We start from the raw sequence: 15786 nt of genomic DNA, 5'->3' as shown, positions 1-15786 counted from the left end.
AAAATAGGAATACTACACCTGTCTGGAAAACAATTTAAATCTTAAAAGACCAGTTTTCAAACTATAAAAAATATGATTCAAAGTAAGCAAAGGTATGCACAAAAATACTGCCCTAATAAATAGTACACATTTAAATAGAAAAGTCCTAATTACTTTTTTTACTTAATTTACAAATTACAGCAAATTAAGTAAGTACTTGTGGTGGTTTTGACCTAAACACCATTAATAGTTCCAATCAATTAGTACCTAGTTAAACAAATTATATTTAACGGCCTCCTTACTTCCATTTACCTGCTATTAAAAACTAGAGACGAAAAAATTTAATATGCAGTTAAATAGCTAAGTAGATACTTAAAGGGTTCGACACACGGTCTGGTTATGTAATGTAGCATGGAGTCGAGATTGTGCCTAGTTTAAGTATGGTATTAACAAGCATGCCTACCCTCAGTTTACAATATTACATGGGACTCATAAGTGTAATATTAACTAAAAAGTGAATGTTGCAATAAATCACAATGTACACTCTTCATCACTCTAATGATCTAATTGTTCAATTATTAAAAATATACTTGGCATTAGGTATTTTATGACCCTTTAAAAATATACCTAGGTTGTTATTTCTGTGCAAAGAAATTCTGATATTTCGTGGTTTGTATTTAGTAGGTATTCATCTAACTAGGCAGGTAGATAAACAAGTCATCTTAGGTATAGAAACTTCCAACCAACCTATCTAGAATTAGGCTATACGAGAAATATCTCGTATTTGTCAGGTCATCTGTCCATCTTGTGGGTGGATATCCGGCAATATGGAACTATTATCGTCTGTGGCCTAGTACCAACCCAAAGTCGTTGGGGGAGGCCTGGCCTATAATCAGCAGAAGATGTCTTGTGACTGACATGGTGATGATGACGACGATAGCCTAATTTCCTACATCTTATAGGTGGGCTGATCTCTGAATAACACATTTGTAATCAAACCTGTACTGGACCAGCAAAAGTTAACTGTGCTTTCATTATATGTAAATTTATTTTTCTTCGTTTATCGAATGTCGACTCTCAAATACTGCATGAGATTTTGAAGTCGATTTTATTTGTATTATGAATTTCCAAATTCTTGATGGCAATAAACGGTGTAAGTAGTGTGTATCTGGTAGGTATTTATTATCAACTTATGAGATAGAGTTGTAGAGACTGTAGTGAACATTTTCTTAGTAGGCAGGCTTGCTTAATTTGCTTACCCCTTCTGAAAATTACTGTTTTTCTTACTGAGTCAGATAACTCGCCTCCCGATAAAGTTACTGACTAAAGACGTTTTATATATGAGCGAGATAAGCTTGCATTCTTTTGCTAATTAACAGCGACCGTTTCACAAGATGCGAATAAGTGACACGACGACCAAACCGTCCGTCTCTATTATCCAATTGAAATCACTTAACAGTCAGCTTCTTGCCGAGCGAGGAGACTCCAACTGAACAAATGTTATGTTGACCTCGGCCAACTAAACAGTCTGCATCTACAGATAACCGTGTGTCATGTATTCGTCACAAGTAAATTAATTAACACATTTTTTGAATCCATTTAAATGTTTTGCCACTTATCTAATGAGCTCGTTATAAATTCATTACGAGACTCCTTATCACCAATTATTGGACTTCATATTAAAACAAAGACGTCCATTTACTTGACAAACATAGAAACTATTACAGAATAAACATAATCGACGAACCAATCGTAGCATTCAGATACGAGCGGTATCGCATTGTGGTAGCGACCTATCTGGGCCGAGCGATCGCGGCCCGCGCCTTCATTGTCTCACAGCAGTGGTGAAACTAGATACAGGGTGCTTGGGCGCAGAAGGACGTGCTGATAACAGATTACAGCGTCACCAGTATCAGTTGATCCTCCGCCGCGGCAGGAGCTCCTCACGGCCTGCCTGCTGTTGGCGACATCGCGACATCTGACCGACTGTGCATGCGACTACACTAATTGAATCAATTCAACGAATGTCTTCCGTCGCTGATTGCAGCTCCCTAGTGCCCTCTCCGAGTTATATTAGTGCACCGCGAGATTCGACTCTATCCGCAGTGTTAGTGTTGTGAATAAGTGCTGGTGATGTGATACTTCCACAGGGGAACACTTCGACCTGGATATATTGTGAATATCTACTACAATCACAATGGACAGGTAATTTGTTACAATTCTTATGTCACTCCAGACTATGCAAATTCTTAACATGATGCTAAATACTCAGAATCTTCTAAATCCGGGTCCATCATTTGGTACTCACATACATAGGCTTATTAATGTTGTAGGTAGATTAGATATTATTGAAATAATGTCATGTTTATCAAGATAATCCAGTGGAAAAGGATATTTCTGGAAGGAAGGACTTATGTCATCCAACACAGGTGTAGTCTTAGTCCAGGTTGACAAACTAAGGTTCAATAAAATCCGTCATCTACCGGGTAGTCGGCACAAGTTTAAATAAAATATAATAAATGTAGGAATTCCACATGTGATTATTTCTTCTAAATTAGTTTATCAGTCAATTTGATAACACATTATCATTCGTAATTACCTCGTTCACAAATTTCTGATTGTGAAATCAAATGATTGCATTTAACTTCCCATTGTATTATTTTAGTACCTAACTGTGTAGAATTAACAAAACTCATACTTTATTGTTATAAAAGGTTATTGTAATCACCTACCATTAATAATAACCACAGGTTTTCTTTTATTTTTCCTATAGGTACTGCATAGAACATAATATTTCCTAACCACATTAGTTTAATTGGTATAATAACGAGAACTAAAATAATACATAGACAGGAAGTGTTATTTATCCTCCTGACGATTACCAAACTTCGGGAAACTTTGTAGGGTAGGGTAGTTGATAGGTACTACTAGGTACGTTAAGGAGGTATCAACCTATTTAAATATCGTTGAGGTGAGGCAGGAGTGTGACTGGAGCTTGCGGTAAATGGGTACAAGCAGGTAACATTATAAAATTGATGAAATAAGATTCTTAGTTTGTTAGAAATTCTCTGTGGAAAGATCCGCATCATAAACGCCGGGATTATTATGACTAGAAGGTTTAATTTCGTTTAGTTTCTTAAGTTCACCATTAGGTATTAGCCTAAATACCAGTTTTTCCGTGATTACTTTGGAGTTAGTGGATTCGTGAAAATGTGAATATTACACAAGTCCATGTTCCGGCTGACTCATCAAACAAAATACGTGTGTCGCGTAGATCTTATCAACATAACATTTATTTCGTAAAGACGTCAAGACTAAAGATTAGGCGTTCGTTAGTCAGTGCGTTTACAGCTAAATTAAATACCTGAAAACATGTTTTGTAACTGAAAATGAGGACACTGATTGTATTTTCATGTAATGAAAATTGAAGCAAGAATATCTACACGTTACGATTCATGACTATTTCCATCAAGTGTTTATTTATTTCTCTATGCCGACTGTTGGTTGAGTGATCGCACATACTTGTCGAATTCGAATTCCTGGTCCGGTAAAGATGTTTGGGAGTTTTTTTTTTTTAATTTTCCATGTAAAGGTGCTGGCAAACAGTCTGGAATAGTGTCTAGGGTATGGTAAAACCAACTCATCTCACCGTAACTTTTAAAGAGATGTAGGCATAACCTTTCAAGGATCGAAAGATATTTTTCATTGATACACGGGATAATTTCAAAATCGTTGTTTCATTCTTGACCAAAGCACAAAAGGTTTATTCGCCATTTATAGTGAAGGGATAAGTATACCTAACTGAAGTTACAGTGCAGCCATTTTTCAGCTGTAAATATTATCTAATAACTCGTTGAAACCTATCCTGGTAGCACTTTCGGTGAGAAAGTTTGAAATAAACTCCGTAAACATCATGTCCAGATGTAAGTAGCTGTTCCTTCGTCTATTTTTACTGTGGGTAATTTATTATATAAACAGTGTGTTTTCGTTTCGAATTAGATTCAATTACGTTTAACATAAAATCAAAACGGCAAAAAATAACTTATATTTTCTTCTCTCTAGGTCATTTACCTAATCAACGGTTTACGACTACGTGCAAATCAATTTCTTTGATTAAACCTTAGTATTTGAAACTACTCACGTTTACTTCACTTTATTCTGAAGAATAAAGAATAATAAATTGAATCTTACTAATATTATAAATGCAAAGTTTGCGAGTTTCTGTTTGTGTGTCGGTATCTTTGTTACTCAACCACATTAAAACGGCTGAACGAATAGGGATGAAATTTGGAAAAAGAGCAAATTGGCTATTTTTATGTCATGGGCGAAGCCGTTGATATAATTAAACTAGTACATAATAAACAAATTAACTGTAATATTAATACAAATTTCTTGCGAAATATTAGATGACGACACTCAAGAAAACGTTGAGGACGTCATGTTCTCTGCTCCCACTCCCTGTATATATAGCTGTGTATGGTCTATACATTTTCTAAGAGTATTATTATTGGATTGTGGTAAAATAACATATATTAATTTATAAATTCTCAAAGAAAAGTCATAACTAGAAGGTTTTCAATGTTTGATAGGTACTATTTATCTTGGTAGTGTTTATTAGAAGGGCCCACGGTACGCATGACTAAACAATCAATCTGATAATGGTTCATTTGAATCAATCCTTGCTGGAACAACAGCGGCAGGCAGGGGCGTGGACTGTACGGAGCGTGGACGCATCATAAAGATCAATCAGACAATTGGGGCCGCCACGCTTGTTGCGCAGGAGTGTCTCTCAATAGCTTCCGTTGAATGAACCTATCGGCGGACGCTCGGCACAATCACCTGAAGTTTCAACATTTATCGATGACGCTTACATTTATCTTACACTTCCTTGTAATTTGGTTACATAGATTGCTGTAGGTAATCTTAAAATCTTAAAGACAATGATTTTCAAGTTATTATGTACCTACTTTATAATATTTTAGATCATTATCTGTTTAATTACTGAGTGTACTGTTGTATATGCCATTTACACTTATTTACTTTAACTAGCTGTAAACATCGTTTAGTGAACGTGGTGGACAATCTCGAGACTACTTATTTATCTGAATCTTGTAGTTGCGATGAAAATTTCAATAAGTAAATGTCAATTTGTCAAGACTTAGGTACAATCAGTTTAGTTTTTTTGCTCGCTGCGTTTGGGTGATGCAGAAACAAAACACTGGTTTGTCTTACGCACACAGATCACAAAAGTTGGGCTGGTAGAAAGAAAATACCTACGGCATTAAGACCGCCTTCTACACATTTATGTGCATGAAGAGATAAATAAATTCTGACCTCATGCATAAAAGTGTATCGCAGTTCTTGTAATATCATTCAAATAGTGTTTTGTTTATCGCAATGAATCATTTGTTCTTTAATTTTCCTTATTCTTACGTCCCGCTATTGGGAGAGTCCAAGTCACCAGTTAAAAGGAATTAATTTGACCTCTCTGCAATTAAGATAGTTGACAGAGACCCCGGGATAACCACTGGATATTGCGATGTATCGTCATTCGCCATACTTGCCTCTTGCCTACCCACATGTTCTGTAAATTATTTGTACCTAGTGATATTTTTATGGTCTTACTTGTGTGCATAAACAAATATAAGAACAAAATATACTACGAGTATGAACATCCTGAAACCTATTTTATGTAACGAGTATGCTACAGATGAGGTTAATAGGTACATCTTCATAATTATATGATAGGTAGCTGTGTAGCTAACTGAAAGTTGGCGTAGCTACGGTTGCTATGACTACGGCACATTTTCGCGAAAAAAATATATTGACTACGAACATTGATGAAACTGACACTTGGAAATGAAAAAGTAAGATGTAAAGAATAAATTCTTATCTATAAATATAAGTATATCTAGTTGAATTCTATTATTTATTTGACATTTTCAGACACCTAAAACAGATTTAGGTTTGAAATAATATTTTCTTTAAAATTTAAAAATAAAGATTATTTTAAAAGTGGCTTTTTCCTTGAGTATTTGGCATGACAATACTAAATAGATAACTAGAAAAGTAGGTACCTACCAAATCAATGAGTCAGAGATGCAATTTGGTGATATGAGAAATAGAACGAAATAATTCGAAAGGGCAGGTTTATTATTGCTCACTATCTATAAATCAACTGATAAAATATAGTTCACGTTCATGTATCTTTTATATTCTTCACCTTGGAAGTTTTATCTTGAGCCAAGCAAAATTATAAGTAAGTAAAATACTCACTTATCTTTCTATCTCTGTAGACTGAATGCTATCACGAATTACCGACGCCGACCACAGTGATGTGACGAAAAATCTCCATCGCGTATTTAGGGCATGGCCAATTATATTGTTTGATAGAATTTAGATTAAAAATCAGGTCATGACTGTATACTTTGTTGCACTCTTCTTCTGCTAGCTATCAGTGCAACGTTGTTTGTACAAAAGTGATTAACGAGCCGTAAGGTTTATCATATATACTCCAATTACTTAGAAACAATAATGAGTAAACATGGTAGACTTGACAGTTAACGTGATTCTGGTCTTGTTATTAATTCTATTTTCTGATCATGTGCTATCGCTCTGGTTCACGTGTAGCAGCCGGCCGCGGTCGTGAGATATTTCATGTATCGTAGTAGGTAGGAAGTAAGTAGCAATTTGCCGAACAACGACAACAAAAGCGCCTGTGACCGGCCTGACAGTAGCGACAGTAGCGCGACTCCCGCCCGTCCGCACATCACGAGTGCTCGACCCACGAGGATGCCATTCATTACACTGCACCGCACCATTATTGCATTACTTTAAACCATCTAATTTCATATTATTTAGCTCCCATTATTTTCATTATCTCCGCTAACATTAAGTAAGAATAGGTAACCAAGTTGTTTTACAATGTCACCATATGACGTCAACAAATTACAGGTGTGTAGGGCAGAACGCAGTAAAAACGATTTTTTTCAGGAAACTGTTTCCGTGTTTATCATTCGCACACAGTCATTGTAATATGTGTAATCAAATGAGTAATTTAAGGTATTTACTCGGTAGTAGATAGGCCCAATCAACACATTTCTGGAATAGAGGAAGTTACAATCCTATCACATCACTTGTATTCATGTAAGGAAATATTTTGTTGGGAATAACGACATTAGATTACTGTGATAATCACATGAACTACATTCATACTATCCTACTGTCCATGTTATTAGGTGTATGGCATTGTGTACATAGTAGAAACGATGCAAAGTATGTAGATAGAAAGTGTAGTTTCGTCAATTAATAGATATTTTTATTTCGAAGATTTAAGAAGTATTGCGAAAGAAAACAGTGTCGACCTTCTGAGCTCAACGAAAGAAAGATAGCAAAGACTCGTCGATAAAACATTTTGCCTAGGTAACGGACGACTCGTGCCCCGTACGCGTGGCTGATATCATGATTAATGATTGTAATAAATATCATAATTAGAAACTCCATCTTATGGTCTTTAAAAGTTAAACATCCATAATATCTACGTTGTATGTATAACTCCCGTAGTCCCGTAGTCAGTCAGACATTTATTGATTAGGTACTTAAATTATTCCTAAGTAATGATTTTGTTCCGAAAACAATGGCTAAGGTCTGGCTTAAGTAACCATTAAATGATAGTAGGTACTAAATTAAGTGCACAAGCAAAGCTATGATGATATAGTGACATCGCGAATGCAATAGGTGGCGCTGTGCAAGGCTCACATTTCCAGGACAAAGACCCAGAAACTCGAATCTTGACCGAGACATGAGACCCTAATTGCTGTTACAATTTGCGCCCACGATAAGGCCGCGTTTCCATTGAAGCGGAGCGGGGCGGAGAAGAGCTTAGCGGTGCACGAATTGACCAATCACTATGCTCGAAATCTCCGCTCCGCTTCAATGGAATCAGCATGAGCGGGGCAGAGCAGAGCTGAGCGGATATTCATAAAAATATAAAGCGAGACGATGCGGTGCGGAGGGCAGCGGGGCGGTGCTATGCGGAGGACAGCGGGGCGGTGCGGAGCAGTGCGGTGCGGTACTGTACTGTACTTAAGACAAGGATAGTGACACTAACACGACGCCAATGCTAACGTGTGACAGAGACATATAATCGAGTACCGAGTATTGTCGAATAAGCACGAAGATTCACGAAGTAACCAAAAAGGGATGTCCAAGTAGCGTGTGTGAGGGTGTTGTTTATCGATTTTCTTAAAATCGATTTCTACGAAACAAATTACTTATCAAACAAAAATATATTTATTTTCAATGTTATATTGATGTTTTAAATTTTCTTAAACAGTCGTTACTCAAATAGTCGTTAATGATAATTGATATTCAAGTAAATCATAACTTTCAATTGAGAAAATACTTTCTTTTAGTTTTATTTTCATGTCGAAATATCGTTTATAAAATTAACTATATTTGTAAATCTTATTTAGTTTAATATATCATATAAAAAAAAACAATCTCTAAATGAAAATATCGATTGCGATATTTGATCGATAAAGGGTCTATTGTATTTAGACATGGTCAATCTCTCAATATGATTCCAAAAGTATGCTCCGCTCCGCCTCACTCCACTCCGCTGACCATTTTTCACCGCTCTTCTCCGCCCCTCTCCGCCCAGCTCCGCGTCAGTGGAAACACTGACAACTTTTCACCGCTCTTCACCGCTCTTCTCCGCCCCGCTCCGCGTCAATGGAAACGCGGCCTAATAATTGTGTCCGTTACCTATTATAAGTGTCGTGTTAATAGTTAGAAGACAATATCTATGCGTCGGTTTCCAGTTTTACCAAAGGACGCAAGATGACGTCTGCCTCATAGTGCCAAGTTCTTGGTCCACTCACCACCACCATCTGTTAAGAGGAAAGGATCGAATTTCTAGTAATCTTTTATGACCAATTTTAGGAATAATATGACCAGTTACCTATTTGGGCATGTGTCACGTAGGCGTAACGTAGAAGTGCTCAGCAGATCTCGTTTAAAGGAGCAATTGTGTGCCATTTCTATCTGCTGAGTGTATGAGATGAACTCATTACTACCTTGTTACATATTATCAGTGTCAGTAGTATTCTATTGGGTGGTCTCAGCTCATGTTAACATAATGTTCGAACTAGAACCGAGTAGGGTAGGTTAGGGTCTCGTATGTGATACGCAATAACACACGTGCGTATCAATTTCTATACCAACGTCCTCTTACTATGTAGTTAGTAAAGATTCTAATTTACGCAGTATGAATGTGTAATGATACAGATACATACCTACATGTATGTATGTTAGTTTCTATAAATATTGGGTGATCATTTCTTCTATACTTAATTTGCTTGGGTACTTAAATTACAGTATTCTTCGTTGGCAGATTTCATTACTTTATTGGCAAGTATTTGCATGCGCTGCGGCCGAATATTAGGTAGTCTAGGTAGGATAAAGATCAAAGGTCTATAGCCTCTAGCAAGAAAAAAGTCTTTTATAGTTCAAGGAATAGAGACTAAATCGCTTGACTAGTAGAAACCGAAAATATTTCACATATTAAAAAGTTGTAAACCTATTTCCACAATTCATTATTTTGAACGAACTGCCTTCAAAATGTGCGTTAATATTTCCCGTTTAACATGCACAAAGCACTTATAATTAATGCTTTATAACTACGTTATCAGTACTGCTATCTATGTCGTTTTATCATACTATGTATAAGATATATTAATAGGTAGGTTGGTACAGTTTTCGTAACATAATTCCTGTTTGGAAAACTAAAACGCGGTCACTCATTTCATCAGCCACATTATTCCGCAAACAAAACATTTCGGATTAAAAACAGGATTAATTTTAGGTAATTATTTCCTTAGGATATCTTTCACAAATTGATGTATGTATTGAATGCCTACATTATATTATAACAGTACTTTCATTTAGCAATGGAGATGATCCGTTACTCACCATTAACTTTATTGTTTGTCTGTCATCGCTTCAACGGTTTTGAAGACAAGTTAACCAAGCGAACTATATGATGGAATGAGCAATTTCTTATTGTGGAATACATTTGATGTAATACCACATCCTATGCAAGCTACTTTAGATACCTACATAGTGTAGCTAAAAAGGAACCAGGGTGTTTAAAACTAGGTACTTAGTATTGGAACAAAGTTTGAACTACAATAATTTAGGTACCGAGCAAGTGCAGAATCGAACGCTTGGAAACATATCGCCTAGTCTAAATTATCTAATACCTACATAAATTATGTGGGTAACAGTGTAGGCATCTTTTTCAGAATATTGATTGAAAGAATTTCCGCACCGATACGCTCTACCGTATTTTTTGTTCAAAAGTCGGCAACGCACCTGGTAGCTCCTCTGGTGTTGTGTGTTCATGAGTGGAGCTGATCGCTTACCATCAGGTAAACCGTCCGTTCGTTTGCCTTCTATTCCATATAAAAGAGGGTTTTTTCAGAAACCACACAGTTCAATGAACTAATACTTACCTACATACAGATTTCTTAACAATACACTTGCTTTACTTATCATATTGCCTACTTATCATAAAAAATGTATCAATTTGAGATAAAGTATCAGTCTAAATAGGCCTCTGCCTAGTTATTGAAGAAAACTAAATGAATAATGACAATACATACCCACCTATCCTTAATTTATATTAATTAAGGATTAACTAAATTTTCGAACGTTCGGAACATTTGAAATAAAATAAAATTACTGTTCCAACATGCACAACTGTTAAACACGAGTAAGACCTCCGGCTCCGGGTCATATTTTTCAACAACTAGACCTGAAATGTACGCTTTATTCACTATTTAATGTAATTCCTTTCCTTTTTTTCAATTTTATCATGCCCCTTGTAAGTATAACTAGGTACTTAACTAACACAAAAATACTATGGTACATCATTTCCAATAGTAAAAATAGTAAATCATGACCGCATCACAAAGGCCTGTTTAAGTAGATACATAAGATGCAGCACAGCCAGCTAAGGTCAACAGAACAGATAACCCGTACCGAGAAAATAAGCATCTACCTTCATTCTGACCCCAGCGACCCGAAGATGGATACAAACAGCGTATCTGTACCGCACAGCGCGAGACGATGCGCTTGCGCCGATATGCAGAGTTCGTTATTTTTGTTCAAAAACACATCCTGTCTCCGAGTTAGGTACATCATCGAGTATTTTATTTTGTATCCATAATATTCATTTGATAATTGTTCTTCTATTTAAAAAGTCATTAAATACTTTAGCTGAATAGAAAGTTAAGTTAACAATAATTAACAGAAATGTAAATTGAGTATCTAAATTATCTTAATTATTTTTTATCAATTATGTACCTAGTCAAATGAGGCAAGATTCAAGAGTCTTCTTTATGCGACTATCAGCATTGGAGTAGAATACGACTACGACCCATTGGTAGATCATGAGGTATAGGTAGTTCTAATGTACCTAGATTCCTAATTAGACACTACCTATTTGTATCGGTTAGAAATTTAAAATTACCTAATTAATTATTAATATAAATTACCTATAATGTTTTCTTTTCTGATCTTACTTCGAAACTGCATAGTCCATATTAGTAATACAAAGTTCCTTGTTAAAGCTTCTTGCGTCATACAGTTAGGCAGGTAGGTAATCTACATATATTATACATAGGTACCCTATGTTAACTTAGAGGAAAAGTGCCGATCCATTTTAACATAGGTAGGTATTTCGTAACTTTGATACCTACCTACATAGACATGTCTGAAAGAAGTCTTTGAGTAATATAATTTTCTGCAAACAGATCCTGTTTTATTGATTTACAATATAATGTTGATTCACTTTTGTAGTTATTGATAAAACTAAGATAAATACGATTGATGTCAATAAACTTGTGAAACTCCTTTGTTCTACTGCTGTTGAAATAGCGTGAGGTACCTACCTATCTATGTAGGTAGTGGTACATAGGTATAATGAATTACATACAAGTCAACTTCTTCTTACATTAAGTTTAGCTGGGATGTAATTGGAACTTTCCTAAAACCGTGCTATGATCTTTTTCCAAGTCAAAAATACTTTGCACTGTACCTGGGAATTAAACCCCTACTTTACTCGTATCGTATGGCTTGTATTTACCTAATAGATTTTCTTTTGATGTTTCAGAATATTTGAGAAACTGTTTCTGGCGGCTCTGTTGTGTGTATGCAGCACACAAGGCAAGGAAATGACAGAGATCGAGGCGTTGGGCGCGCAGCCCACACACTGCACCTACGAATACGCGTTCGAAATGTACGGCGCACACTGCGCGGGCCGGCGCCTCAGCAAGGTACCCAAACTGAGGGGTGGCATTGAGGTGAGTTTATGTTCCTAATTTTCTATCCTATGCTATTATTAATTAAATTACTAGGTAGGTAAACTATGGAAGTGAAAAGACAACGAACTTAAAAGGTTAATTTTGCTTTTGTCAATTACAGATCCTGGACTTTAGCGACAACAAGCTGCAGGAGATTACTGCCGACACGCTGTCTGGTTACACGAGCATCAAGTTCCTGTACCTCGCAGACAACCACATCTACCTCATAGAGGAGGACGCACTCACGTCCTTCACAGACCTGCAGACGTTGGACCTCACCAACAACGTCATACTGGAACTGCCCAACTCAATATTCTCACTACCATCCCTTAGGAAACTGTACCTGAGAGGAAATCCGATTTTCTACAAAAATATGAACGCCCTCACAATAGTGAAGCCGATTAAAGCGCCACTGGAGCTCTTGGACATATCAGACTGCAAGATACGAGAACTGCCGGATTGGGGCTACCTGCCGCAGCTGCAGACCTACAACATATCACACAATCCACTCGCGTCTCTCAACACGCACCACTTCGCTTCCATGTGCAACCTAAACAAAGTGGACCTGACCGAATCATTAAATAGCTTGAAGCTGTGCGGCATCAGATCCACAATTCTATGGTTCCAACAGAAGAGAATATTTTTCCAGTTGGAAGATTATTCTAAACTCAATACTAGAGGTTGGTATTTTTATGTGTCGGTAACTAGATGACACTAGAGAGTATATCTAAGTAGGTACATACTGCACTGCCTACCTAATAGAAGCTCTAAATAATTTACACGTATTTTATAATTACAGAGTTTGAAAACTGTCCGGTACCAAAAGACGATGGATCTCACAACGCCACCTTTCATCAATGTAAAGCAGAATATTTGCAGGTACGGTTTAACTCAATTTTAGCAAAATGGATACTTATGGCAGTTACTTAACCCTATTAGGTTATATTTAGTTCAAACATTGAAATCCTGGTTAATTAATAAGTGCCCACTGCCTTTACGTAGGCGTTGACACAGGTTTTTATTGTTAGGTACTTATAAATAACAATGGTTAACGATATTTCAGGTGCAAAGTATAAGGACGTCGCGCCGCACGTGGCTGACGATAGGCGGCGGGCTGGCGGGCTTCCTCGTCGGCTTCATCCTGCTGCTGTACGTGATGCACCGGCACAACGTGCGGCAGACCAAGACCACGGCCGAGAAGATCAAGCACGCTACTCCGGCCGACGCAGACAGGAACGCCAGCGCCGTGCTCCTTAGCGACGTCGCGTAGTTACTAGAACCGACATCTATTTATATTCTTGCCTGATAATACGGCAATCATTTCAATGCCTAGTACGCAATTCGTATGACAGGCGTAAAGAAGTTGCTTGATAACAAAAGTGAAATGTCGAGATACGCCCGCCATGATTGCGATTGACGATTGTAATACGTCCAATTATTTATTTTATAAATGGTGAATATTCAGGGTATTTAACGAACCAAAGAATATTTGGCAATATTTTAAATTAACACTACATAATATCTATGTGCCTTGTATGTCTAATGCGGTGCTTTAGCGACATACTATTGCTAAATTAATATGGTACCTACAATTGCTTTTAAATTTAGCACTAGCTCAGCTAACTTATAGGATTAACTAGCCCTAATGTAGAATGAATACGGATATGGAAACGCTAGGTAGTATGTAAATCTTATGTATTAAATAATTAATGAATTATGAAGATGATATAGTGGTCAGGTAAACTTCCATTACGCATACTTCAGTAAATAAATTGAAATGTACTAACTGAAGAACTTCAAAGCTATGAAAGGCTGACTAGTTTTAATATTGTGCCATGTCATTCACCTGCAGCCTCGAGGATTTTCATGTAGTTGTAAATGTTGTAATATCGTATGTGGAGTGTCATAGATAGGAACCTTTAGGTATGTGAGATGTAAGAGTTGTGATTTTGTATGAACAAGTTATGAAAACCTCACGTGAGTCTGTGCGACTGTTTTTAGTTTGGGTGTAAGAATCATGTAAACTAACAAGCGTTAACATTAACCCAAAGATTAAAAGTTAGGTTCAAATTATTTGATTATTTATGCTAGCCCATTAGTTTGCCATATTGTATCTTTAATTATTTAAAAATCAATTGCTGTTTGTTAGTCTCGTTAAAACTCGAGAACGGCTGGATCGATTTGGCTAATTTTGGTATTAAATTATTTGTGGAAGTACAGGGAAGTAAGGCTCGGATACCGGTTAAATTTTCAAACCGTTATTATGTACTTGTACGCAAAACCTTTACATTGGGTTTCGTTCGTGAAACCGGCTTTTTTAAACCGGTATTTGGAACAGTATTTTCATAAAGGTTTTTTCGGATTAACCGGTTTAGAGCAATAAAAACCGGTTAATACGACGCACATCAAAGAAACGCCGCGCGCTGTTCAGCTTATTTCAATAATAATATTTCAACGCGTGTACCGACATGCCCCTCGTCGAATAAACCGGTTAATTTAGGTTAAAATAAAGTTCTTTAATGTTCACGTTCTTAAGAAAAGTTCGGAGGAAAACCGATATAAACCGGTATTAACCGGTATTTTTTAAACCGGTTCCGAGCCTTGCAGGGAAGGTTTAAAGGGTGAGAAAAATAAATGTTTAAGGCAGTACGAAGCTTGTTGGGTTAGCTAGTATAACATATTTTCAATAAAATTCGATTAATATTATTAACTCCCTACAATGAGTACAAAACTGAGGCTATTTTTAGCATTTAGCATAACGCTTTGTTTCTATGTAATAATATCAATTATGTATGCTTGAGTGTCGTCAATAAATGATCATATTTGTGTGATTTCATGCATATCTTGTTACATATATTTACATTTTGAAGTCTCAAAATATTTTTAAATATAATGTATAATAATGAAGGTATTTGTATAAAGTGTAGGTGTGTGAGAAGATGGTTTAACTATTATTATGAATCCGTAATGAAGGTGTTTACGTGTGGTATGTATGTGTCAGTTGATCTAAACAAGATTACACTCACATTTAACGTGTAATGCAAAAACTATTTGGAAGAAAGTATGAGTCTTATTATTTTATTGTACCTACAATATACATAAGAGGAAAATACACGAATACTCATCTAAAATAGTAAAAATATATGGTACTATATTGTCATTACATCACTGACAACAAAGTTTATATTTATTTCCGTAAACTACATACCTTTATAGAAGAATATCTATTCAAATTGTTTTTCTTATGTCTTGCAGGTTACTATGATTACCAAAGATTTCACTGTTACTATATTAACACATTGTAATATAATTTGGTATTTTTGTAAAAAATGATTAAATTGTCTATTTGTAAACTGTAAGTTAAAATTCACTGTGATAAGTATTAAAATTGTTACTAATTACTACTTCGTTTACTTTAGCACAATAGAAAATAAAATCCGTA

The 15786-nt window shown here is 36.1% G+C and overlaps 1 protein-coding gene across 1 annotated transcript; it reads left to right on the top strand.

Annotated features, from left to right (window-relative positions):
* Positions 1-1434: 1434 nt before the first annotated feature.
* On the top strand, positions 1435-15745 carry LOC118275144 (leucine-rich repeat-containing protein let-4). Its single transcript, XM_050698569.1, has 5 exons — positions 1435-2184; positions 12155-12344; positions 12466-13024; positions 13144-13223; positions 13408-15745. Exons 1-5 carry the CDS (start codon positions 2177-2179, stop codon positions 13612-13614), a joined length of 1044 nt encoding a protein of 347 aa, XP_050554526.1. The 5' UTR covers positions 1435-2176; the 3' UTR covers positions 13615-15745.
* The last annotated feature ends 41 nt before the right edge of the window (positions 15746-15786 follow it).

The sequence above is a fragment of the Spodoptera frugiperda genome, chromosome 15, assembly GCF_023101765.2.
Source record: "Spodoptera frugiperda isolate SF20-4 chromosome 15, AGI-APGP_CSIRO_Sfru_2.0, whole genome shotgun sequence".
In the NCBI taxonomy this organism is placed as follows: domain Eukaryota; kingdom Metazoa; phylum Arthropoda; class Insecta; order Lepidoptera; family Noctuidae; genus Spodoptera; species Spodoptera frugiperda.
Note: the sequence above shows the minus strand (reverse complement) of the source record. Positions and strands in the feature narration are given on the sequence as shown.